This window comes from Candidozyma pseudohaemuli (genome assembly GCF_003013735.1).
Source record: "Candidozyma pseudohaemuli strain B12108 chromosome Unknown scaffold00004, whole genome shotgun sequence".
NCBI classification, from domain to species: domain Eukaryota; kingdom Fungi; phylum Ascomycota; class Pichiomycetes; order Serinales; family Metschnikowiaceae; genus Candidozyma; species Candidozyma pseudohaemuli.
Genome location: NW_020194438.1, coordinates 471,379 through 494,316, shown reverse-complemented (window position 1 = coordinate 494,316; position 22,938 = coordinate 471,379). Strand labels below are relative to the sequence as shown.

General features: G+C 48.8%; 10 protein-coding genes across 10 annotated transcripts; 3 read left to right on the top strand and 7 right to left on the bottom strand.

Annotated features, from left to right (window-relative positions):
* Positions 1-57: 57 nt before the first annotated feature.
* Positions 58-2,298, bottom strand: C7M61_002319 (uncharacterized protein; the record flags this gene model as incomplete). Its single annotated transcript, XM_024857697.1, has 1 exon — positions 58-2,298. One exon carries the CDS (start codon positions 2,296-2,298, stop codon positions 58-60), a length of 2,241 nt encoding a protein of 746 aa, XP_024714196.1.
* Positions 2,299-3,976: 1,678 nt separating this feature from the next.
* Positions 3,977-4,933, top strand: GRE3 (trifunctional aldehyde reductase/xylose reductase/glucose 1-dehydrogenase (NADP(+)); the record flags this gene model as incomplete). The annotated part of the gene is made up of 1 exon (XM_024857696.1): positions 3,977-4,933. One exon carries the CDS (start codon positions 3,977-3,979, stop codon positions 4,931-4,933), a length of 957 nt encoding a protein of 318 aa, XP_024714195.1.
* Positions 4,934-5,080: 147 nt separating this feature from the next.
* Positions 5,081-6,262, bottom strand: C7M61_002317 (uncharacterized protein; the record flags this gene model as incomplete). The annotated part of the gene is made up of 1 exon (XM_024857695.1): positions 5,081-6,262. One exon carries the CDS (start codon positions 6,260-6,262, stop codon positions 5,081-5,083), a length of 1,182 nt encoding a protein of 393 aa, XP_024714194.1.
* A 1,994-nt stretch (positions 6,263-8,256) lies between these two features.
* Positions 8,257-10,041, top strand: GYP8 (Gyp8p; the record flags this gene model as incomplete). Its single annotated transcript, XM_024857694.1, has 1 exon — positions 8,257-10,041. The coding sequence occupies one exon, from the start codon at positions 8,257-8,259 to the stop codon at positions 10,039-10,041; it is 1,785 nt and encodes a 594-aa protein (XP_024714193.1).
* Positions 10,042-10,095: 54 nt separating this feature from the next.
* Positions 10,096-11,921, bottom strand: C7M61_002315 (SAGA complex subunit; the record flags this gene model as incomplete). The annotated part of the gene is made up of 2 exons (XM_024857693.1): positions 10,096-10,109; positions 10,133-11,921. 2 exons carry the CDS (start codon positions 11,919-11,921, stop codon positions 10,096-10,098), a joined length of 1,803 nt encoding a protein of 600 aa, XP_024714192.1.
* Positions 11,922-12,953: 1,032 nt separating this feature from the next.
* On the bottom strand, positions 12,954-13,409 carry YNK1 (nucleoside diphosphate kinase; the record flags this gene model as incomplete). The annotated part of the gene is made up of 1 exon (XM_024857692.1): positions 12,954-13,409. One exon carries the CDS (start codon positions 13,407-13,409, stop codon positions 12,954-12,956), a length of 456 nt encoding a protein of 151 aa, XP_024714191.1.
* Positions 13,410-14,889: 1,480 nt separating this feature from the next.
* On the bottom strand, positions 14,890-15,852 carry CAF16 (putative ATP-binding cassette family ATPase; the record flags this gene model as incomplete). The annotated part of the gene is made up of 1 exon (XM_024857691.1): positions 14,890-15,852. The coding sequence occupies one exon, from the start codon at positions 15,850-15,852 to the stop codon at positions 14,890-14,892; it is 963 nt and encodes a 320-aa protein (XP_024714190.1).
* A 105-nt stretch (positions 15,853-15,957) lies between these two features.
* Positions 15,958-18,819, bottom strand: GCR3 (Gcr3p; the record flags this gene model as incomplete). Its single annotated transcript, XM_024857690.1, has 1 exon — positions 15,958-18,819. The coding sequence occupies one exon, from the start codon at positions 18,817-18,819 to the stop codon at positions 15,958-15,960; it is 2,862 nt and encodes a 953-aa protein (XP_024714189.1).
* Positions 18,820-19,625: 806 nt separating this feature from the next.
* Positions 19,626-20,603, top strand: SAM4 (S-adenosylmethionine-homocysteine S-methyltransferase; the record flags this gene model as incomplete). Its single annotated transcript, XM_024857689.1, has 1 exon — positions 19,626-20,603. One exon carries the CDS (start codon positions 19,626-19,628, stop codon positions 20,601-20,603), a length of 978 nt encoding a protein of 325 aa, XP_024714188.1.
* Positions 20,604-20,818: 215 nt separating this feature from the next.
* On the bottom strand, positions 20,819-22,579 carry C7M61_002310 (uncharacterized protein; the record flags this gene model as incomplete). Its single annotated transcript, XM_024857688.1, has 1 exon — positions 20,819-22,579. One exon carries the CDS (start codon positions 22,577-22,579, stop codon positions 20,819-20,821), a length of 1,761 nt encoding a protein of 586 aa, XP_024714187.1.
* Positions 22,580-22,938: the final 359 nt, after the last annotated feature.

The following is a 22,938-nucleotide window of genomic DNA, read 5'->3' as shown; positions in this document are numbered from 1 at the left end:
CTTCATCGTGTCATATTATCAATTAGGTATCTAGTTACATCATGGGGTATTTCGTTATCATGCCGTTACTTTGAGCGGCTCAGTAAGAGAGTGCCTCTTGTTCTGTTCTCTGTTGGTATTAGCCTCTTTAAGAGGACTGCTCTGGGTTTCGTTTTTCCTCTTCTCCTTGAGATACGTCTTGTAGTCGGTATCCTCGTGAATTACAGGACGAAACAACCTGGGTACGGTCTGCTCATTCAAGAGCTTTTTGTACTTCTGCTTGTAATCTGAAACCTTGGTTCGAAGTCGGTTCTCCTCCTCATGAGACAGGGTCCTGAGTTCCTGGAGATTGCTGTCGAGATGTTCACACTTGGATTTGTATTTTTCGAGTTCCTTGACTTTTTCTTCAAGTTCTGTGATTCTGCTTTTATGGGCTGCTTCTGTTGACTCCATGGTTTTTATGTCACTGGCCAAATCCTCATTCCGACCCTTCCACTTTCTGATCATATTCAGGGCTTTCTCGTACTTCTTTTCAAGATGCTCGTTGTCGTTGCGCAAGTTCTTGATCTTCTTTTTGAGGAACTCGTGGTTCTCCTTGTGTGACTCTTCCTGCTTCTTCATTTCGTCTTTGAGGGTATCGTAGGACAGTTGAAGTTCGGTTAGTTCAGCGCTGGAGCTTATGGAATCCAGTGAGATCTCTTCAAAAGCGTCACCCACACGTTTGAAAAGCGCTCCTTCTTTGGGTAACTTTTCCTGGAAAAGTCTGTATTTCTCCTTCTCATCCTCGAGCATTTTGTCCAGCGATTCAAGCCTGCTTTGAAGGCCGACAACTTCCTTATCTTTCTCAAACTTCACCTTCTTTATTTCCTTTTCAAGCTCCACGACCCTGTTGTTCTTCTTCTCGATCTGCTTGTTCAACTCATCGCCTTTCTCACTGAGAAGGGCAATCTGCTCCTGGATCTGTTTCTGAAGCTGTTCGTTTTCGTCAGTCTTGGCTTTGAAACTCTGCTCTGCTGCTTCCATCTCCTCTTTGATCTTTTGTGCCGTTTCTTCAGATTGCTCTTTAGCAGAATGGGCTGTTACAACCTCCTCTGCCTTCTTCAGTAAATCCAGTTCTAAGTTGATTTTTTCCAGACGAAGCAAACTCAATTCTTCGGCCGCTTCTTCGAACAACTGCTTGAATCTGGTGATTTGCTCTTTTAAAGGCACAGTCGCTAGGCGTGCTTTCTTGACCTCGTCTTTCAAGCCATTCACCTCTTCCTGGATCTGGACCACTTTTTCGTCTTTCTTCTCCTGTTTCTCTGACTTGGTATCGTCCTTCTGAGCCTGCCGTAACTTCTGGATAAAACTCAGCTCGTTGGAAACTGGTCTGACACTTTGAGCTTTGGATAACGGTACTTTGGATGCTTGTACCTTAGGAACATTGAGTTTCGGCTGCTTCAAAGGCTGCTTGGATGGAACCATCGACGGCCTCTTTACGGCTCTTTTCTTGGGACTCAAGGACGCTGCTGTGGGTCTAGCATACAGCGGAAGAGCTTGAGGCCTAGTAGTAGCCATTTTCGGTTTCTCGTCCATTCTGAATCCTTTCACCACATCGGCAATGTTGTTCAACGACGACTTGATCAACGCCTTATCTCCCGTTTTGTCCAAATGCAACACAAACTTCAACTTCAGCAGACTGTGGTCGTTGAAGATCATGTTGGTGACCAAGTTGGAGGATCTCTTGTTGCTGGTTCTGTTAAGCAACGCTTGTGTGATGGAAGAAACGTTCAGATTGGCAAAAGCGTTGGAAGTAGCGGCATTGGCTTCGAACTTCTCGTTTCCCATCATATCGAGAATAGTAAGGTTTCCACAATCTGCCTTCAACGTCACTAGCATACAAGAACGACTCGAATGGGCATTTGTCTTTGTAGAAGCCGTATTTCTCAAGGAAAGCACTTTTTTGATATTCTCCTCGGAGCACGGACACCGCTTGAGCTGCTTCTCCACCGGCATGTGGCTCAAGTACAGCTTCCTGGTCTTGTTATCTAGTAAGTCCACAAAGAAGGTGTTGCAGCTGACCTCACAGGCTGACATCTGGCCATGGAGGGCACTGAAAACGTTCAAGTACTTTTTCAAAGTTGTAGTTTTGCCGCTGCCTGTGGGTCCTAGCAAAACCCATATTTCGTTGCCTGATCTCGAGAGATCTGTGGCCTGGTCCTGAATGGCTGCAAATGAGTACACCTTTCCAGCGTAGGCGACTTCTGTGGACGACTTTTCTTCAAATGCCGGTTTTTTCAGTTGATCCAGCGTCCATGTCGTCAAAACAATCGGAATCATGGTTTGGCCCGGTGTGTGTTTCGAATCTGTTGATAACAGTTGTGTAGTGCAGTGTTTACGATTGAGACGGATTTGGCAATATAAGCGGTTCGTCTACCGGGTGGGAACGGCCTGGGGAAATTGTACCGTAGAGAGAGAAATTGATGTTTTTCGTGAAATGGTTTAGATAAAATGGGAGATTTTCAAAAATGGAGTCGGTTCTTTAGTGGACTTGCTTGAAGCCGCAAGGTGAGGCTGGAGCCCCACCACACACTGAGAATGGGTAGTACCTTAAGGCGGATCTCATGGGGGATTTTGACAATTTGGCAATCATTCCAGATTATCAGTTTCTGAAGTAGAGTATATATCATTCAAACTTGATGGAGGCACTGTTGACTTTTCCATTAGCTCAGACACTTGACGTGATGGTTGCGAAAAGTGGTAGGTGGGGCTCAGATCTGGGGAAACTTAGAAAAGTTAATAATATCTTTTGACATTTTTCCGATCTGGCTCTTCAGCTGGAGATCCTCATTTCCAGCTATTGCAACGCTGTTTGACCATTATGTGACTTTCACTGAAAAGTAACTGACAAAACCTGTAATCAATATGGTACACGAACCCTGGGATCTCTATACATCACACAACCCCTTCAAGCTTCTTCGACAAGAGACACTTGTTTTGTTTCTCCGAAGAAGCCGAAGAATACTACAAAAATCATGGAGGATTGCCCCATTGCTCTGTTTAGGGTAAAGAGAGGAAGATGCAATAGCCGCAGTGCCGTCTGTATGTCCTGGTATCAGTGCCTCAGAGGACTGAACAAGAAATATCGGTTTGCTTCGTCGAAATAACTGCCAGACATTGGACCCCATTGCTCAATCTCTAAAACGGTATCTCCCAATCTTTGATGATGGAAAAATTTCTCTCAACTTTTCACTACCATCATCCTCTGTGACGTCAGCCTCATCGCCCGTATACCATTACCATCCCTGGTAGTCTGACCCGGTGAACCACCATTGGGCAATATACACCCAATTACACTCAATTGCCTAACCACCAAAATCAATATCTTCAATTCTTCAATCTGTTTGTCTCCTCCAGGCTAAACTGCTAAAAACATTACTAAGCTGCCCCACCGTGCCCCCACATTCCGGAAAAGTGTCGCACCGGCCCGTGGGGCATCGACGTATATCGCCGTTTGAAAACATACATATAGACTCAATGGGCTCCGAAGATGATGAAGATGGTCTAGATTGATGGATTATTGGAAGATGTGTGGGTATTGAGCCGATCCTTCCATGGCGTGATGAGAAACCCTAACTTCCACGGAAAACAGCAAAACCGAAAATCAATGCAATGTCCTCGTAGAATCGCCAGATTTCGCCACCATGCTTAGCCATTGAGTTTCCTAGACATCGGCGTAACTCACAATGGCTCATTCCATCTTCTCATTGGACAAAGTGGCTCAATTGGCTCTTAGCCAGGTACCAACAAAATATAAATATATAGAATCAGTTTTCATCAAAACCCCACTTCAATCATCAATGCCAAAAAAAAAAAAACCATCTTCTCCAAATGTATAAGGTTTTCAGCCGGGGCCGGAAGGAGTCTCGGTCCTGCCCCCACAGTGGGGTTGCCCCTCGCCTCACTATAAAAGGAGCCCGTACCCCGGACAATTGCTCCTAACAAAAAAATACCCGCCATGGCTACAATCACTTTAAACGACGGAAACAAAATGCCCCAGGTCGGCTTCGGCTGCTGGAAGGTCGACAAGGAGACCTGCGCCGACCAGATCTTCAACGCCATTGAGGTTGGCTACCGTCTTTTCGACGGTGCTCAGGACTACGGTAACGAGAAGGAGGTTGGTCAAGGTATCAACCGTGCCTTGGACGAGGGCATTGTTGCCCGTGACGAGCTTTTTGTGGTGTCCAAGTTGTGGAACACCAACCACGCTCCCGAGCACGTTGAGGAGGCTGTTGACAAGGTCTTGAGCGACTTGAAGCTCGACTACTTGGACCTCTGGTTGATCCACTTCCCCGTGGCCCTCAAGTACGTGCCTCCTTCCGAGAAGTACCCTGCCGGTCTCACGGGTCTCAAGGACGACAAGTTGCGTTACGAGGACGTGCCTATCTTGGACACCTGGAGAGCCATGGAGGCTCTCGTCAAGAAGGGCAAGGTTAAGTCCATCGGTATCTCGAACTTCACCGGTGCCTTGATCGAGGACTTGCTCAGAGGCGCCAAGATCCCTCCTGCCGTGTTGCAGATCGAGCACCACCCATACTTGCAGCAGAAGAGATTGGTGGAGTGGGTCCAGTCCAAGGGCATTGCCATCACCGCCTACTCTTCTTTCGGCCCCCAGTCGTTCCTTGAGTTGAACCACAAGGGCGCCCTCAAGATCCCTGGTTTGTTCGAGCACGAGGACGTTGCTGGCATCGCCAAGAAGCACGACAAAACCCCCGCCCAGGTGTTGTTGAGATGGGCCACTCAGAGAGGCATTGCCGTGATTCCAAAGTCCAACAAGACCGAGCGTTTGGTGCAGAACTTGGGTGTCAACGACTTCACGCTTACTGACGAGGAGCTTGCCACTATTGCCGAATTGGACATTGGCTTGCGTTTCAACGACCCATGGGACTGGGACAAGATTCCTCTCTTCGTGTAGACGATGTATGAAAACTAATAGAACGTTGTTGCACAGATGGCCTACAATACTCTTGAAAACTACTCCATTCATAGTAAATCACTCCGTAACTTTTCCTCCTTTTCATCCCCAAGTACGGCATTACTGCCTCTTTCCTGTCAATGACGCTCAAATAGCGTCCAATACAGCCTTACGGCCCAAATTCAACAACTTCAATCTCGACACAAAGTCGTCCCGGTTGATGTAAGCTCCACACAATCTTCTCTTTCCTGTAAACTCGGTTCTCGAGTGGAAGCAGCGCCAATTGTCGAAAATCAAGCACTGTCCTGGCTTCAATTGGTAGAACGTCTCGTTTTCTGGGGAACTAATAATCTTGTACCACAGTCTGATGGCCTTGTAGAACTTAGGAACATCCTCTGGATTCTCCCAGTTGTCCATACACGAACGGTCGCTCTGGTTCCAACGCACCTGAAGAAGCTTTCCTTGGTGGTCGAGCTTGAATACTGGTTGTGGAAGGTCTGGCTGGATACAAACCTTTTCTTCACCTGCCGAGTGAGCTGGAACCGGGATTCTGGTCAAGACCTCGAAACTCTCGGGATCCTCCTTCTTCAATTGCTCCGCACACTGGAAAGCGTCCACCAACGACGTAGTTCCGCCTTCTCCGTCGTGGAACAAAAGATGGAACAACTGGAGACCAGGGGTGTCGGACCAGTAGGTTCCATCTGTGTGAGACAGAATGTCAAAGTTCGTGTAGGCGGTGTCCTTCTTGGTCAAGTCAGAAGTAAAGTCCCAGAAGCCGCCGTAGTGGGTGGGACGGATGTACATGAGCTTCTCACACAACATCTCCGTGTCCTCGGGCGTCACGGGCACATGGTCGATCAAGGTGAAGCCGTACTTCCAGATCTTGAGGCACCAGTCCTTGATGGCGGCCTCGCCGTCGGTGGCATCGTCGGACGCCATGATCTCGCCGTAGTCGACACGTGGCATGTTGTTCTCGATATCCTTGGTCTTCCAGTACTCCATCTTCAACACGTCCTTCTCGCCCTGGAGCTTGTTCTCCAAAGGCACGATTCTGGGGTTGTACGCGTGAAGACGCAACCAGTCGAGCTCGTACCTCGACTTGTGCCCGTTCTGGCTCCACACAATGTCAAATCCATCGTTGTACTTGCACTCGTCCGGACGGATCTTCTCGTCGATGGTGGCCGAGTTCAACAACCGCTGCTTGGTGATATCGTAGAAACAGTCGGTGCAGTGGCAGTTGTCCCTGAGCCACACGTAGTGGAAGGCCGTGGAGGTGCCGTCGATGTCCACGGTGAGGGTGTTTTCAGAAAGGGAGAAATCTTTGGTCATGGGGGAAAAAGTGGGAGATGGCCTGCCTTTATATATTCGAAAATCCGGGGAAGCGCGGAATTTTGCAGGGCCCTTTTGCAGCCATTGAGCTGCACCTCTAATGATATTATTTAGCCACCCCAAGCGAGATGCACCCCTAGATACCCAAGTTGACTAAATTTTTGAAATTGATGTTTTTTCAATCTTCGTTTTGTTCATTATGGGTGGACCCTTGACGTGACGCAGGGCCATGCCGGTATAGCGGCTTCGGTGGGGCGAATAAATCGCCGCATGGACTATAGATTAGGCCGCATAGGCTGGAGATAGCATAGATAATTTTGGATTTGAGCGGGTTTGGCTGAAATCGCTGAATGTGGAAATCGTCTTGTTTGGAGATCGAGGGGAGGAAGATCGTATGGTCGGCTACTACTGGATTGGGAGGCAGGTGGGTGGGTGGGTGCAAGGTGGAAATAAGCTTTGGCTTCAGGCTTCGGAATTTTATTGTGGAATTGATGTGGGTTGGGTCAGATTTGGGAAGTGTGGGTGTATCCATGTTTTTTGGAGTGGAATATACCACCTTTATCAAGAGGTGGTATAGTCCGTAACCGTAATTCTTTGAAAACCCTCGTGGATCACCTCTACAAATTGTAACACTTGTTATGCTCAATTTTCCATCTCACCATGATTCAGGTATCGTCTTCTGTTATGTGGTCAGAAGCTGATTCAGTATGACCTGATGCTTCACTTCTGAGATAAGCTGAAGGGTCACTAGCTTAAAGTGATACTTGTTGTTGAGGGGACCGTTTCTTGCCCACTGACCTATTTAGGTGGTTTTTTCAGTGTGGTCCATTGCAGAAATGAAGTCACTTCAATGTCTGGGGCTTGATACCTATGTGCTTACGTTCTTCGACATGGATAATTCATCTTTCTGCTCCTAGTGCTCTGGGGTGTCCACTTTGTTCAAGGTGTGTAATTGCCTAAAACTTCACTTTGTACTAATAGTTTTGAATCAACGATTACGGGAATCAGAATGGGGCTTTCGTTGATGACTACATGAGAGCTTCTCATGTTAATGGCTGCAAAATGGTGGCATCGCCAAAGAAATGAGACCAGAAAGACATATAAGTAAAACATAAAGGGCCATTTCCACTTTCAAGAAAACTTCTCAATTGCCTTTCGACACTGTAAATTCATACTGGTGGAGGGATTCTAAAGCGGAAGCGAGCCATCATACACACAACGGTGAAATACCCAATGGTTGCAAAAAATCTACTCAACAGACCAACCTTTCATCTCACAAGAGGCTGAATATCAGCAACAAATCAAATAAACCTAGTGAACTATTTTCCCGTCATTTTGAGCTTTGTCATGTCATCAATGGAACAGCTCTTATCACTCACCTCTACCCCACTGAATCCTCCCAATTATCACACCCAAATCCACCTCCATTCACAAAACCTCTCCCCATTATTCCTCCCATTGACCAAAACACCATAAACTCCACCCTCCGTTCATCACCCCAAAATCCTTCCATCGCCCGTGACCGTTTCGCTAAATCCAGGTACCATTGTTGGTCCCATTGACTGTTCTCACATGAAGTGCCACGGAGAAGTGCCCTTGATTCCGAGCACCCTAGCCCCAAAATCCCCCAAATTCAGCCAAAACCACCGAAAACCTTCAACTTCCAATATTCCATAAATCTTCCACCCGAAATGTCCCGTTCCGCCGATGCCGCTGCCACATTCCTATCAGCTCCACCTGCCTTATCAGCTGATTTGCACCCAAATGGCGATCCACCAGGTATACATCAGGCACCCCAAACACCAACAAGCACCAACAAACGCCAATACAAAAAAAGAGAAACGGCCATCCTTACCTCAAAACGATCAAATTCCAAAAAACTGTAAATCTATAGTTTCTGTTGACCCAATTTCAGTGACATGATAAGCATGTGGGCTCCCTGGCCTGCATTCACCCCAGGGTCAATGTCTCACCAACTCAAACCCAACCACACCATGCTGACGTCTTTTGAACGCGGCGTGTCCAAAGAATGGGTGGATTTCCACCAGATGGCGCCGAGCCTATATAAGGAGGACGGCCCGCTCAGCGAAACCGTGAAAAATTTAAAGTCCAAGGCTGTCCATGAGGCTGTGGAGGCACACAACTGGAACTCGGTCAGGGAGTACTGCCGAACCCTGGACGGGCTTGTTTCCAATGGGTTACGAAAGAAGGTCTGGCCGGCGCTTCTAGGCGCTCTGGACGTGTCGCTGCATCTCCAGACCTTGGACCAGTTGAACACGAACGATCTTGAAGAACACAAGGACGAGGACCAGGTGCTTTTGGACGTCAAGAGGCTGTTTACCGTGACGTGTATGGCGCCGCAGGGGACAGAGGACCTTGAGGAGTTGCGCCGGCGGCTTTTTGGGCTTGTTGTCAGGGTCTTGAGGAAGTACCCCCAGTTGAACTACTACCAGGGATTCCACGATATCGCCAGTGTGGTGCTCCTTGTGTGCTACGAAAACGGCCGTTTTGACGAGACCACCGCCACGGCGATTTTGGAAAGACTCACCGTGCTCCACCTCCGTGACTTCATGCTTCCAAACATCGACCTCACCGTGAACCACTTGAAGGTTGTGGCGGCGCTTCTAGAGGAAACCGACCCGGTCTTGTTCCAAATCGCCTCCGTGTCGTCGCAGCTGTTCCAGATCACAAACGGCCTGTACTACGACTACAAGTTCATCGAGCCGCTCCTGCTGATTTTGACCATCTTCAGCCACGACATCACCGACGCTGCACTTCTCCTTCCCGTGTGGGACTTTGTGCTCAGCTACAACTCCGTGGCGGCCTCCTTGTACATTTACGCCGCTGCTTTAATCCAATTCAAGAAAGACATCATGACCAAACTAGACCTCGACGACGACACGAACGCTATATACCTCATTGACCCGGCCCAGGCGCATGCTTCGCTTAGTGCCTCCAATTTGTTTACCGACATTTCCGCCGAGGACCTTCTGCGGATCTTGGGCAGGGCCCGCAAGTTGATCGAGAAGCATCCCATGCTGGGTTTCTCCAGTAAAGAGAAAACCATCGATTCGTGGTTCGCCCGCTTCAACAAGGACTCTGTTCTTGTCACCTCCTCCAGCTTGGAGAAACAACAGAACATGGAGCATCTTTTTGATGCCGACGAGTTGGGAAAAATCTTGCAACTCCAACACGAACAGCAACAGGCAGAAAGCAAGCACGCTGGTGACATTCTCGCCGACGAAATAGAACAGAGCGCCTTGACGGACTCTATTGCATCCACCGATGACGACATCAACTCCACGAGAATGAACCTGCTTTCGTCATCCTTGTCCAGCTTGAGCGCAGCCTCCAACTCGCTTAACAACACCTTGGTGAACAAGTCGTCGATGTTGTTCAAAAAGATGTTCAGCCACTCAAGTGACAGCATCAACGACGAAAGCTCCGTTGCCAAGCGCAGCAAAAAGAGAGCTCTACGCCTGAACATCTACAAGATAAGTGTGAGCGTTGGTTTTGTTGGATTTTTGATTCACTGCTTGCTACGCCACAGCGAAATTACCTTAAGAAACTACCCACTTGGGCCCTTTGGCCTGCTCAACTCCATTAGTGCGTCTGTGGAGTCGTTTCTTCCTGACACCATTGCAACAGTCCGCCATGGCTTTCGGGAAGTTGCAGGTGGTATCACCTCGAAATTTGGCGAAGCGCTCAACGCTGGCATTGACGTTACCCACATCGGAATAGGTACCTTGCGTGACTCCATCTATATCGTGCGCAGATGAACCTTGCATTTTTATTATTGTCCCTCATAGTCGATCGAATACACAAGTACCGCATCAGCATAGGATGCCTGGCCCCAGCCTCGGCTGCCACTTGTGCTTATCATGAAACGGCCGGTATCGTCCACATATAAATTACTCAACATTCCGCCGTGGTGGCCAGGAATGACGAAGAAAGGCGTAGCTCTCTTTTTCAGCACGGTTGTCTCCTGGGCAAACTCGTTGTAGAGACCCAAGTTGTAAAGACGGATATTGTCGTTCGACCCACATAGAAGGAAGTTGTCGTTAGGCATTACGGCAAGGGCAGAAACAGGGCCGGAAATCTTGGGGAACTGAAGTGTTTTGGATACATTAGGCACCGCTGTAGAGCCAGTGCCCAGTTTATGTGGCATCCGCAACGAAAGCTCCTCCACTGTACTGTTTCTCCTGCCCACGTAAATCTTGTCACCGTCATTAGACCATGCAGACGTCATACACCAGGGTGGTACTCCCTCAGGTACACCAATTCGAAGAGTAGCTGTGGATGTAGATACACGAGCATCCCAGATGTTCACGGTACCGTCGATGTTGGAGCTCATGAAAATGGAGTCGGATGTGACCACCTTATTTTTGCCCTTTGTCTCTGGTTTTGACTTGGCAGCTGCTGCTTCGTCATCATCGTCCTTATCCCTCTCTTCATCGCTGTCGCCAAACAACGAATCCACATCGCTATTGTCGTTTTTCGCTTCCGTTCCGTCCACTTCAAACGTAATATCTGTTAGTCCCTGCGGCCTGTACTGAATTGTAGAGACCTGACCGGTGCTGCCCTTGTATAAATTGACCACCTTGCCTGTGTTCAAATCCCATTCCCTGATGGTCTTGTCCCACGAGCCCGAGAGAAACCTGTTCTGCTCAAAGTTGAGCCGGAGCACGGAGATGGTGTCCAGATGGCCGTTTGCCGTGGAGTGTTGGGCCTGTTTTTGGCTGTTGTGTGGGAAATAGTGGTGGATGGCTCCCTCGTTGTAGATCATTGTATAAAGGGAAATGCCGCCCGACAGCAAGCCCGAAAGACACCAGTAGCCGTTTCTCTCGACGTCTAGAGCATACACGGGATTGACCTTGGGTTCGTAGGAAATGGCACCGGAAGTGAAGTCGGAGGGCTTGATTTTGGGATTGCCATCCATGATTTGCTGTTTCGTCTGCGGCTGCTCGTTTTCCCAGTACGAACCAATGACACCTGCCTTGGTGATGCTGTCCATCAAATTGTGCTTCTGAGCGACCGTAAGCGGCAGTTTTCCCTCTATGGATGCGGTGAAGTCGTACTTTCTGATGAACCCGTCCTCACCGCCGGTCAAGAGCCACTTAGGACCCTCGGAAACTGCAAAAGAATGACACTGGTTGGCGTATGGACACGCCACCATCGGCGAAATATCAAGATAATTGGCTTTCTTCATGCCTTCTAGAGCCCTCTGTCTTATACTGACGGCGTCGTTGGGAACCGAGGCGCCATTGGCCTCCTCCAGCCCATTGCTGTCCTGATTGGCCGAGCCCTCCTTGCTGGTTCCGTTCTGTTCGTCTTTTTTCTGTGCTTCTCCATTATTGTCATTGGCGTCTTGTGAGTTCTGTTCTTTGTCCTTGTCGTCGTCATCGCCGTCCTCTCCATCTTCGTCTTCTTCTTCGTCGTCGTTTCCGTCTTCTTCATCGTTTCCGTCGTCGTCGTTGTTCCCCTCCTCATTGTCGTTCTCGTCGTTTTCGTCGTTTTCGTTATTATCACCATTCTCGTCTTCATCTTCGTTCTGGTCATTCTGGTCCACGTCCATGCCATAGCTGTCGTTCTCCTCCTCTGCATCTAGCATATCCTCGTCGTTATCCCCGACATTGAAGAGATCATCGTCCATAGACATTGGAGCTGATGGTGGTGGTAGTTGACAAGCGTAGAGGTGTGCAGGATGTTGATGTAGTAGGTCCAGAGGGCACCGATGTGGTGCCTATTTTGAAAAAATACCTATTCTGAAAAAATGGTCAGGAAAGTTACGGATGTGTTTGAAAAGGACCGTGTTTACGTGTTTCGTCGATTACTTGGGATTTTATGTGGTGGGTTTGAGATACATGGGTGCTTCATGGTGTAGGCTGTTGTGGAGTAACTTGACATGACTATCCATCGTAGCAAAAGCATTGCAGTTATTTTCTCAATCGATTTGTTGAAGCATTTTGGTAAGTTATGTCATTGCTAGGTTTTCTTGGATTGGCCATTTCGTGGACCTTCAATCACATATGCGTAGTAGTGTTCCTCTACTTCCTAAGTATGACAGACTAGCTGCTCCCACACCCCCTGATTGGAATAAGTAGAAATACAATCCAGTCTTTTCAAAAGTTTCTACTGTCAAGTGCACTTTGATTCTCTCCATCAATTATTGAACCATCACCCATTGTAATGGAATGGCTGCGAAATGGCTGCAAACAGTGAGCTTCCAACAGAAAACACATATACTTCTGGGCCAATTGCAAACTTCGAAATACATCATCATCTCACTTACTTCGTCATCTTGTGACAGGTATCACCGCCCAAGAAACGATCGAACGGTAGGATGGTGCACTGTATGAGTAGGTAAGCCTAAACGCCCCATCCAATCAATGAAAGGACACCGTTCAACCGTTCATGAACGGCAAACACATAAATACAATTGAAACACCCGTCTTTCTACAACTCTCACCGGACGCATCCAAAACGCTCACCTTAAATCGAAACATCAGTTAGGGATCAACATCCATCACCGATGCACCCCAGTGGTACCAACGTGGTCACACAAACCCCTGATTCGCCAGCAATTCACGAAAACATCGAAGATCAAGTATCCCTTGACAACCATTTACAAATTTCGCTCCCTTCACTCTTCCTCTACACATCCGTAGGAAACTACTGCATTCGTATACACTTACTCGTAGATCCAGGAGAACAAGGCTGGCTTGTACTCAACCAACTCCTCCTTCTTGAACCACAAGCCAATCTCCTTCTGGGCAGACTCAACAGAGTCGGAACCGTGGCAGACGTTTCTACCCATGTCAATGGCGTAGTCACCTCTGATGGTGCCTGGAGCAGAGGCCAATGGGTTGGTGGCACCCAAGATGGCTCTACCCTGCTTGACAACGTCCTTACCTTCCCAAACGGTGGCCAAAACTGGACCGGAAAGCATGTAAGACAACAAGGATGGGAAGAAAGGCTTGGACTGGAGGTCGTCGTAGTGCTCTCTCAACAAGGACTCGGAAGGCTGGCAAAGCTTGATGCCGACCAACTTGAAGCCTCTGTTCTCGAATCTACCGAGAATCTTGTTGATGAGGCCTCTCTGGACGCCGTCGGGCTTAATGGCAATGAAGGTTCTTTCGTCAGACATGGTGGTTGTGGGTGAAAAAAAAAATTTTCCAGCCTGGCGAGAAGAAGTAGATAGGGCGTGCGCACGTGACCCGGGTGGTTAACGGGTGGTAGACCTGTGGAAGGTGGTGATATAAATGATATAGTTTTTGATGTGGGGTTTTATTGGGGTCAGTTTTGGGTTGCACTGATTGGAGGTGGGTTTTTGGGTGTGGTGGTGGAAAGTGGTGGACGATACGATCGCATACCCATCATCGAATCACATGGGGAGGATAGAGTTCAAGAAGGGCCTTGCTGGCAATTGAACTTTTGCCTTTTTTAAGGATGGCATGACGATAGCCTAGTCATAAAATTCTATTCTTTGACCGTTTTTGTTCGGTTGGTTAGATCAGAAGATTCATGGAACGAGGCGTTACTGGGTCACCCACGTGGATGCGGTGATCCAGCATCTGTAGCCATTTGGGGTTGTCAATTGGCGTCATTTCGTGACATCTGTTACCTGAATAGGTGATATTTTGCCTCATGGCTGTCGAGGAGTCCGATTTGTCTTGGTTCATCAGGGTCATTGGCTGCGAAAACCAGTGCTGAACAATGGCCGGTGCTTCGATCAATGGTAGCATGGATTCGGTGGATCAGACGGTTCGATTAAAGTGAAGAGATTGGAGTCCATCCGATTCTGTATCGTTCTAGCCAACTGTCCGTCTTCGGTTCGTTATACCTGTCTCTCATCAGTACTCTATCCACGAGGTAAGACGACCCAGTTGCCTCTAGGTCCCGGTCAAATGAACCTTTTCTTGTTTTAGCTTTGCATAGAAATGCCTGCTTTTCCTGCAATTCTCTGAATGCTTGAGTTTCTGGGTAGTCCCGTCCCGGAATCATGGAATAGCCTATACTCCAGACAGATTATCTCAAAACTGCCCTCGATCAAAGCATCTTGATAGGATCATAGGTGTCCAAGGTTAGCCTTCAAACCACCTCTCCTTAATTTGGCTTCCATTGATATTACCCCCGAATCATCTCTAACCTTATCACTCACATTCTGTACCTCACCAGATCCACCATCGACCCCAACATCTAAAATCATCCAATTATCACAATCCAATTCCCTCAAATTCAAAAAGTAAAATCATCAGCTTCATTCATTAAGTTTATTCTTTACTCCCCTATCTATGTTTTTTCAATGCATGTTGATCTGGTGTTCCTCCACACCTCCATCTCACTGTTTACATCGCGAACAAACAACATCAACTACATGTCTGTTTCCAACTTCAGCTCCCCTACAGCCCAAAAAAGGGGCCCATCCACGCCGCTCACGCCGGCGAAGTACAACAAAAGACAGTATACCCAAAAAACACCCAACAAAACGCCGAAAGAGCTACTTCAGATCCCAGCTTCAGAGTACCAGAGAGAGCTCCTCCAATGCAAATACAGCTTGTGGCTCACACAGAGGAAACTCGAGGAGGAGAAGGAAATCACAAAGTTCTTGGAATTAGAAAAAGACGCTATGGACCCGGCTTGCCCCGAGTTGCCTGGAAGTACTGGCTGATCTTGGAGTCCTTATCGAAGTAGTGACCATCACGAGCATTGTCCCAGTCTAGCTGTCTTTTGGCAAGCCGCTCCTTTTCTTCTTCCCTGGATCCACGCTCCTCAAGATCGTCCTTAAGCCAATGGAGCACCAAGGGGTGTAGCGATTGGGCAAGAGCCACCTTGATGCGATCTATAACTCCAGCAGACTTCTTCACCTCCACCTCGTCGACCTCCAGAGAAAAGTCGATTTTGCCCACGTCAACGTCGTCTGTCTTCTTCCCCGCATTGAGATGGATCACACGGTCACACCAATTCTTTCCGAGCCCGTCGAAGATATGGGTGGCATAGATCACACAGCAGTTGCGCTCCTTGCACTCTCTCTTCAAGAAATTGAGCAAGTTCTGGCGCACAATGACATCCAAATCGACCGTCACTTCGTCCAACAAAAGCAATTTCCAGGGCTTGAGGAGCCCCATCACCAATTGCACTCGTCTGCGCTCTCCGTCACTGATAGCACACATGGACCAGTCTGGGTCTAAATCCATGATCTGTATGAGCTCGTCACGTCTTTCCCTGAAGGCTTCGCCGCCAATTGACAGAATGAGAAGCTTGACGGGGATGTCACGCCGAACGACCTCGTTGTTGGCCCACTCGGTGCCCAAGTACGAGATGTAGTTGTTGATGTCGGAATTGTGCTGCTCGTGGCGGGTGGAAGAAAACTCAAAGGGGTCAAAACCTCCGAGCCTGAGTTTTCCTTGCTTGACAAGGGTCTTACCAGCAAGGATCTTGAGGAGAGTCGACTTGCCTGCTCCATTGGGTCCCACCAAAAGGTTGGTTGTTCCCCATGGGATTTGCAAATTGATGTCTTCCAATCCGCATTTTTTGTTATTGAAAACGTATGTAAGGTTCGATGTCTCCACAGCGAACGTCGAAGTCATCGGGATCTATATCGTATCGATAAACTTGTAGCCATCTCAAGTGACGCCATGTCAGATGCCGACCACCGTGCAGGCACTGCACCATTTTTTGCAACCAACGGCAATCTAGTATTGCAACTCCTCGAGCCACTTGAAAACGTCATTTCTCGTAGGTTCGTTTTTGATACCGTTGAACAAATCGCGAGCAGCTTCTAAGAATTCGGCGTGCTCCACGTTGAACTTTCTCAAGTACGTCTTGAGCAATCCCCTGTATTCGTAGAAGAGCCATTGCAAGTCGATCTTGGCCATCAAGGCTGAATCGTTCTTTTGCTCCTCGTCGAAATCCTTTGTAATTTCAATTTCATCGGTTTCGGGACTTGCGAGTTCGAGCTTGTCAACTGTAGAGTTCAAGTTCTCCACGATCTTGCCGAACAACATGAGAATCACATCCTTGAAGCCGTCACCTTTAGCACTGGTGCTCAACACACGGTTAATGGACTCCATACACGAGACATTACTGATGATGAGGTTGTTTTCGAAGTCCAAGGCTTTCTTGATAAGGAACGAGGGATTGAGGATACCAAACTCTATGAGGTACTCCAAGATAAGGAAAGCCACTTGCGGCTGGTGGACCCAGATTCTCAAGATAGAGTCGACAATCCACTCCTGTCTTTCCTGGAACTGCTCTGGAGTCAATTCCAACTCAGGGAATGAGAAGTCGGTACCACTGGCCTTGTAGTCGTCTTCGGTAACTTTTTGTCCGCTTATGTACTTCAACTTGGCAATGTCTCTGTTGATGATACTCACCACCGAGTAGATGGATCTGGAGCCAATGTAGGCATAAGTCTGGAAAAGCAAGTTTACCAAGATCCTCTCGGCATCAACGTGCACCACAGACGACTTGATGGCCTCGATTGTCTCCTTTATCATGTCGAAGAACTGCTCGTTGGATCTCCAGTTGGCAATGATGAAATCATAAAGCTTGTTGGCAACCTCGTGAAGAGGAAGTTGTGGGTTGGAGAATTCATAGATGAGTTCCTCCTGGGGAGACAACATCAACTTATCTCTTGTTTCGTCCTTACGCTGGTAGATGGTTTCCGTGACAATCTTCTTCAACTCCTCGTTGTTGCCGCCATACAACTCGTAATCATAGTTGATGACAAAGTCCAAAGCGTTGGGGAAAAGAGAGATGTCAAGGTATTTGTAGAACTCTTCAAGAGCCAAGAGTTTGTTGTCGCCGTTGTCGTCTTGCTGCATCGTGACAAAACTATCCTTGATTCTTGCCTTATTGGAAAGACGAATCTCCTTAGCAATCAAGTTCTTGATGAATGTCTTTTTGGGGTGGTATTGGAGGTTGTCGTAGAGCTGCGAGTCAGCGACCCACTCGTCCCACTTCCAACTGAAGTCGAAGTTGGAAATCTGTGTGGTCATCCAGTCCATGTACCTGATCTTCAACTCGTAGTCTAGGGTCTCCAAGTTCTTGTAGAAGAATCTAATGGCTCTACCGAAAACGGGAGCGATAGACTCTGGACTCTCCTGACAGCACGAGATCAAAACTGTGTAGTAGTAGATCTCGTAATGGAGAGGCTTGGGAAGCTGGAAAATCATAGTAAGGATACTCTCAACAGCGACATCCTCGACTTTCCAGGTTGAAAGTGGAGGCACGTTTTCGCCAGCCTCGTTGTCTTTGGCAATCATCGAAAGCTGATCGACTGAAGAGCCAGGAGGGCTGAACAAGTCTCTGGAGCAGAACAAGTCCAAAATGGACAACTGGATCGAGGCCTCCTTTTGGTTGAAGGACATGTTTGTCAAGATGTCAAAGGCAATATCCTTGAAAAACAAGCCAAAGTAGGATTCAATCGATGGCACGGTCTCAAAGTCCGTGGTGGTGTTGTACACCTGGAATAGAAGCCTGGGGTGCTGGAACCAGAGGCTATCGATCAAACCGTCAGGCTTGTAGGCGTTAATCTCGTCCATCGAAGGAATCGACAACTGTGGCAAAGCATGCTTCACAAGTTCGTGGGAGATTTCATTCGAGTCCAAGGCTTCCTTGATGATAGGCTCCATCAAGTCGGCGTAGTCGAGGAAAAGAGCGCCTTTGAAGCCATCCCAGTTCTTCTCTGGTTTCTGCAATGCGGTGATTGCGGGCAAGATCAACGTAATGAGCTTTCTGGGCTTGTATGGCAACTCCTCAATGAAATTCTTGTGCTTGGAGTCAAATGGCTCAAGAACCGACACCGAACGCTCGTTCTCCTCAACAATCTTAAACTGAGCGGCCAATTCCACAATCTCGTTGGCCTCTGCAACAGTCTCCTCGGAAAAGTCGTTGGCAAGAAGGTATGGTGTTGCAATCAACACATTGTAGAAGATCTCTTCAGCAAGACCGTTTCTCTTGTCGCCGGACGCGTTCTGCAACTCAATGGCCGTGTTCAAAAGCTGCTTCAACAAGTTCAGCACGGCCTTGTCGGCGATAATCGGATTCAAAGCACCCAAAAACTTGAACACAGACTTCAAGTCGTTGAAAACACCAGCATCTTCAGCCTGTTTCTCCTCGCGGGTCTCCACCTCCATCAGCAGCTCCCTGAGCTTGTCTAGTAGGCTCTGTGCCTTGGCATGGAAGTACTCAATGACGTACTTGGCCACCAAGAAGTTCTTAGCGTTGCACACGAAAATAAGCACCGTCAAGGCGGTGATCTTCTGGGGCTGCTCAATGACCACGGCGTACAAGGTGGCCAAAATGGCCTCTCTCAACTTATCGATCTTCTCGAACTCGGCCACAATCGGGTTGGAAATGTACGAGATATCGTCCACCTGGGTAGCCAAGTTACTGTTTTCACCGATTCTTCTGATGTCTTTGCAGATATCCAGGATCAAGCCGACCGTGGGGTCCACGTGTTGCTTCTTGGACGGATCATCGTATTCGTAGCCTCCTGCAGGTCCGTCGGGCCCCTCGAAGTCGTCTCTGGTTCTCTTGTTGGGGTTGTCCATGAGTAGTTGATGATGAGAGAGTGTGCAGGCGATGAAGAGTGGAGGTGGTGGGTTGGAAATTGTGGAAATTTTTGAAACTCCTTCCATTTGAACGTAGAGAAGTAAGGGAGATTTTTCGATTGATGAATTGGAGTTTTCGAAAAAAAAAGACTGACTTTGGGTGTTGATGGTGGTTTGCAATTGCTGCGAAATATTGGCTGCGTTTTGCAAATACATGGTGAGAAGTGAAAGAGCCAGTAGTTGTGAATAATTCGACATTGATTTATAAAAGACGCAGTTTGGTGATTTGGTGGTGAAGGCTGTGTTGTTTTTGATTTTGCAATGATTTTCGGCCCAAGGGAGTGTCGGTACTGAAATGGCTGCAACAGTGGTATTATGAGTATGTTGGAGGTGGACCCACCACAACCGATGGGACCCAAAAGCCAGAAAAACAGAATTATCTTAAATTTTGATCATTTAAAAGTAGCAAGTAAAATAAGCCAAAATAGACCATACCTTTTCACGAAACAACACAAGGTATCACCGAATAACCCTACCTGATAAGCTCTATCAGTATACTGAGGCAGCACTACACCATCTCTGAACAACCACACCAGAAATCCCCAAAAACACGAATTTCAACCAAACCACCCTAAACCTTCCCAAACCAATCCCCCCAAAACAATATTCCCCAAACACTTCTTGCCAAATTGCCTTCCCAAATGCTCTGCCAAATCGTACGGGACTTAGCGCACATTAGCGCTATCTTTCGCAGCCATCCACAGCGAACCACACTCTTCTTCACACCCTTCACCACACCCTTCTACATGGGCATCAAAACGCTCCTTGCAAAACACCGCCTTGTGCTCGACGGCGCCCTCGGCACCCAGCTTGAAGAAATCATCCCGCCGTCCTCGCCAATGTACGTGAAAGGTTCTCCGTTGTGGTCCACAGAGGTGCTTCTAGGAGACCCTCTGATCATCGAACAGGTCCACCTGAGCTACCTCGAGAAGGGCGCCGACGTGGTGATCACGTCTACGTACCAGGCGTCGCAGAAGACGTTGGAAAAACACAGAAACATGGACTTGGCGGGGTCGAAAAGCGTATGGGGTAAGGCGGTGGAAACAGCCAAAAGCGCTATATCCAAGGTGGACGGAACACGGTATGTGGCAGGGTCCATAGGTCCTTATGGGGCGTTTTTGGCCAATGGGGCCGAGTACAGTGGAGATTACGGCGATGTGGGTGTGGCTGATTTGGTCAAGTATCACCAGGAGCAGGTTGCGTTTTTCGTGGACAACAAGGACACCGACTTGGTGGCGTTCGAGACAATTCCGTCTTTTGACGAGGTTAAGGCCGTGTTCAGTCTCATGGCGGAATCCCAGCCGTCTAAAGAGTTCTACGTTTGCTTTTCGTGCAAAAACAGCACCACCTTGGCCGACGGCACCGACTTGAAAGAGGTGATTGCTTACGTGCTTGAGCAAAAAGAAAAACACGCCTCTATAGAAGAAAATCTTATCGGCGTGGGTTGCAATTGCGTGGATTTCGAGTTGGTTTCTGGATTCGCAGCCTACGTGAACAATGCCTCCAGCAACTCATTGTCCTTGGTTGTTTATCCCAATCTTGGCTTCAGCAACGACATGTCTGACGTCAGCCAATACGGCTTCAAGTCCGATACAGAAAAATGGCGGCTGGCTTTGGAGGAGTGGTGTGGTATTGAAACTATCAGACTCATTGGAAGCTGCTGCAGCACAGGACCTAAAGAAATAGCAGCAGCCAGGTCGGTGGTGGATGGGGCCAATTATTAATAGATTATAGAGGATAGACTACATGCTGGCTAGGAAGCAATTCATCGGTAAAAGCATATGGACGGGGATTAGAAATTAGCGGGCAGGGCCCATGAATAAATAGCACAGAAGTTGCGATCGAAAGACAACCATAAAACAAACTTTTCGTGCACCGCCGTGCAACCAACATGTACATCGGCTTCCGAAACCGGTCGTAAATCGTAAAGGGCGTTGGTTTATGCAAGGGAAGAAGTAGTAAGCGAGACCTTTTTGCTCTGGAGCCAGTCCTTGAATGCAAAGACCGACATGATCCAGGCCATGAGAAGGGTGACAACTCCGAGCGTCACGTTCAACGTGAACATTGGCGTGTATCCGTAGTATTCGAACGTGTGAACCACTGGATCACACGACTCCATGAAGATAGTGCCGCCGCACATCAAGGCGAAACTCACCACCAACTCCGTCATGGGGCTCAGTGGGCGAGTCAACGACTTGCTGTTCACGGGCGTCACCATCTGAAGAACGTAGGTGAGGAGTCTGAAGGCACAGCCGACAACGAACAAATTGCCCCACTGGGTGTGAATTGCGGTAGACAACTCCAGGGCCTGTTCGTGCTTGGACATGAGCACTCCGGTCCAGTAGATGGTCAATATGGGGAATGGGTTGGGAGAGAAGCCTGGCATCGCCTTGGCGACACGAGCAACATCTTTTGAGTCAGCAACAAGAGCCATGTGCTCGGTTGCTTTCTGGAATCTGTAGTTGCTGAGCTTCTTCTCCACCAAAACACCACAAAGACCGCATCCGATGAAAATGAACGCGATGGAGGCGTGCTGCAAGTCCTTAGCAGACCACTCGCCGCCTGGGTTGGCCAAGTGCTCCAAAAACACGTTGGTGGAGCCGTAGAAGAGAATCAAGGAGGACTCGACAAACTCCATCGACCAGAGGCCAATGGGCTGCCATTTGAACCAGCCTTGGTAGGCCTTCTTGGCGGAAACAAACGTGTGGTTCCAGGCCCAGCCCTTCTCACGGAAAGCACCGCAGTAGCGGGCCAAGGAGAGCAAACCCAAGCTGAAGAACACGCCGCCCTTGATGAAATGAGCCAACAAGTTGAACACAGCTCTATCCTGACCGTAGACAGCGTAGGTGGCCACGGCGACTCCCGTGTAGACGAGGAAGTAGAAGAACAGCATCCAATTGAGCACGGCGGTCAAGACGGTGGCCGTTTTGCCGAAAGCCGTCACCACACGCTGGAAGAGCGGGAAGCGGAGCACAAACGAAGTCACGAGACCGGGTTTGTTGATCATGGAGCCATTGGAGGTCAAGTGGCCATTGGCGAGGCCATTGGCGAGACCGGGAGTCAAGTCATCGAGCTCGAAGGAGTCCAGATGCGAGTCTCTCAAGGTCAGAGCTGGGGAGTCGAGAGACGCGGTATCGTCGTCGTCATCCACGGCCTCGTACGCGTGTGTTTCGATGTCTAGGGAGGAGTACGCCTTGGAAATGAGAGCCACGGCCCAGTGGACAATGGTGCCCACAAAGAGAATGGCACACATGGGGTGGAAGGCGTTTCCCGGGTAGAGGTCCTTGATGGAGCCCGCAAAGACCCAGTAGTTGATCACCGAGATCACGATGGCAGCCGCATGGAGCGTCAAGGCCGGGAAGTAGAGCCGCGAGCCCGTGTTCCAGAACACTAGCACCAATGGGTACAAGAGCATGTATGACAGAGCCCACAAGGCGATATGCGTGTAGAGGGCGCCTCTGTGGGACGAAGGCGTGTTGAAGTAGGTCTCGGTGGAGTAGTTCTCCCAGAACAAGCGCTCCTCCGGCTTGAGATCCATCTCGAGAATGGGCATGCCGTGATGATGGTGCGCCACATGTGGCGTAGGCACCAAGGAAGGCGTTGATTCTAGTGGAGTAGGAGCCATGTCAGCGTGGTGATGGAGGTGTTCGTCGCTGGCAGCCACAGCCAGGACAAGAATCGCTAGGAGAGCTAACCGCATGGCTGATGGAGTACCAATTGAAGCAAGCAGATGTTTCAGAAAGCAAGGCTGCTCGGTTAGGAAACAGGCCGGTTATATAGCGATGGCAGCGCAACCAGGAGTGTATGGCCGAGCCAGAGGTTCCGGACATCATACCGTCCTCGATGCCGAGCACAATGCTAGGCATGCTGAAAACAGCCTTTTTGTCTGAGGTCATCACAATCGACCCCGACCCGCGGCGGGCGGAAGGCAAACACGAATTATGAGTGAATTTCCCAAAACGATTCGAACTTTTTGATTTGCAACTTTTTTTTTAGTTCCACCCAGCCCTGAGCCGTTTCGTGAGCGCGCCGGAGGTTCCGGATCCACATTGTGGGCCG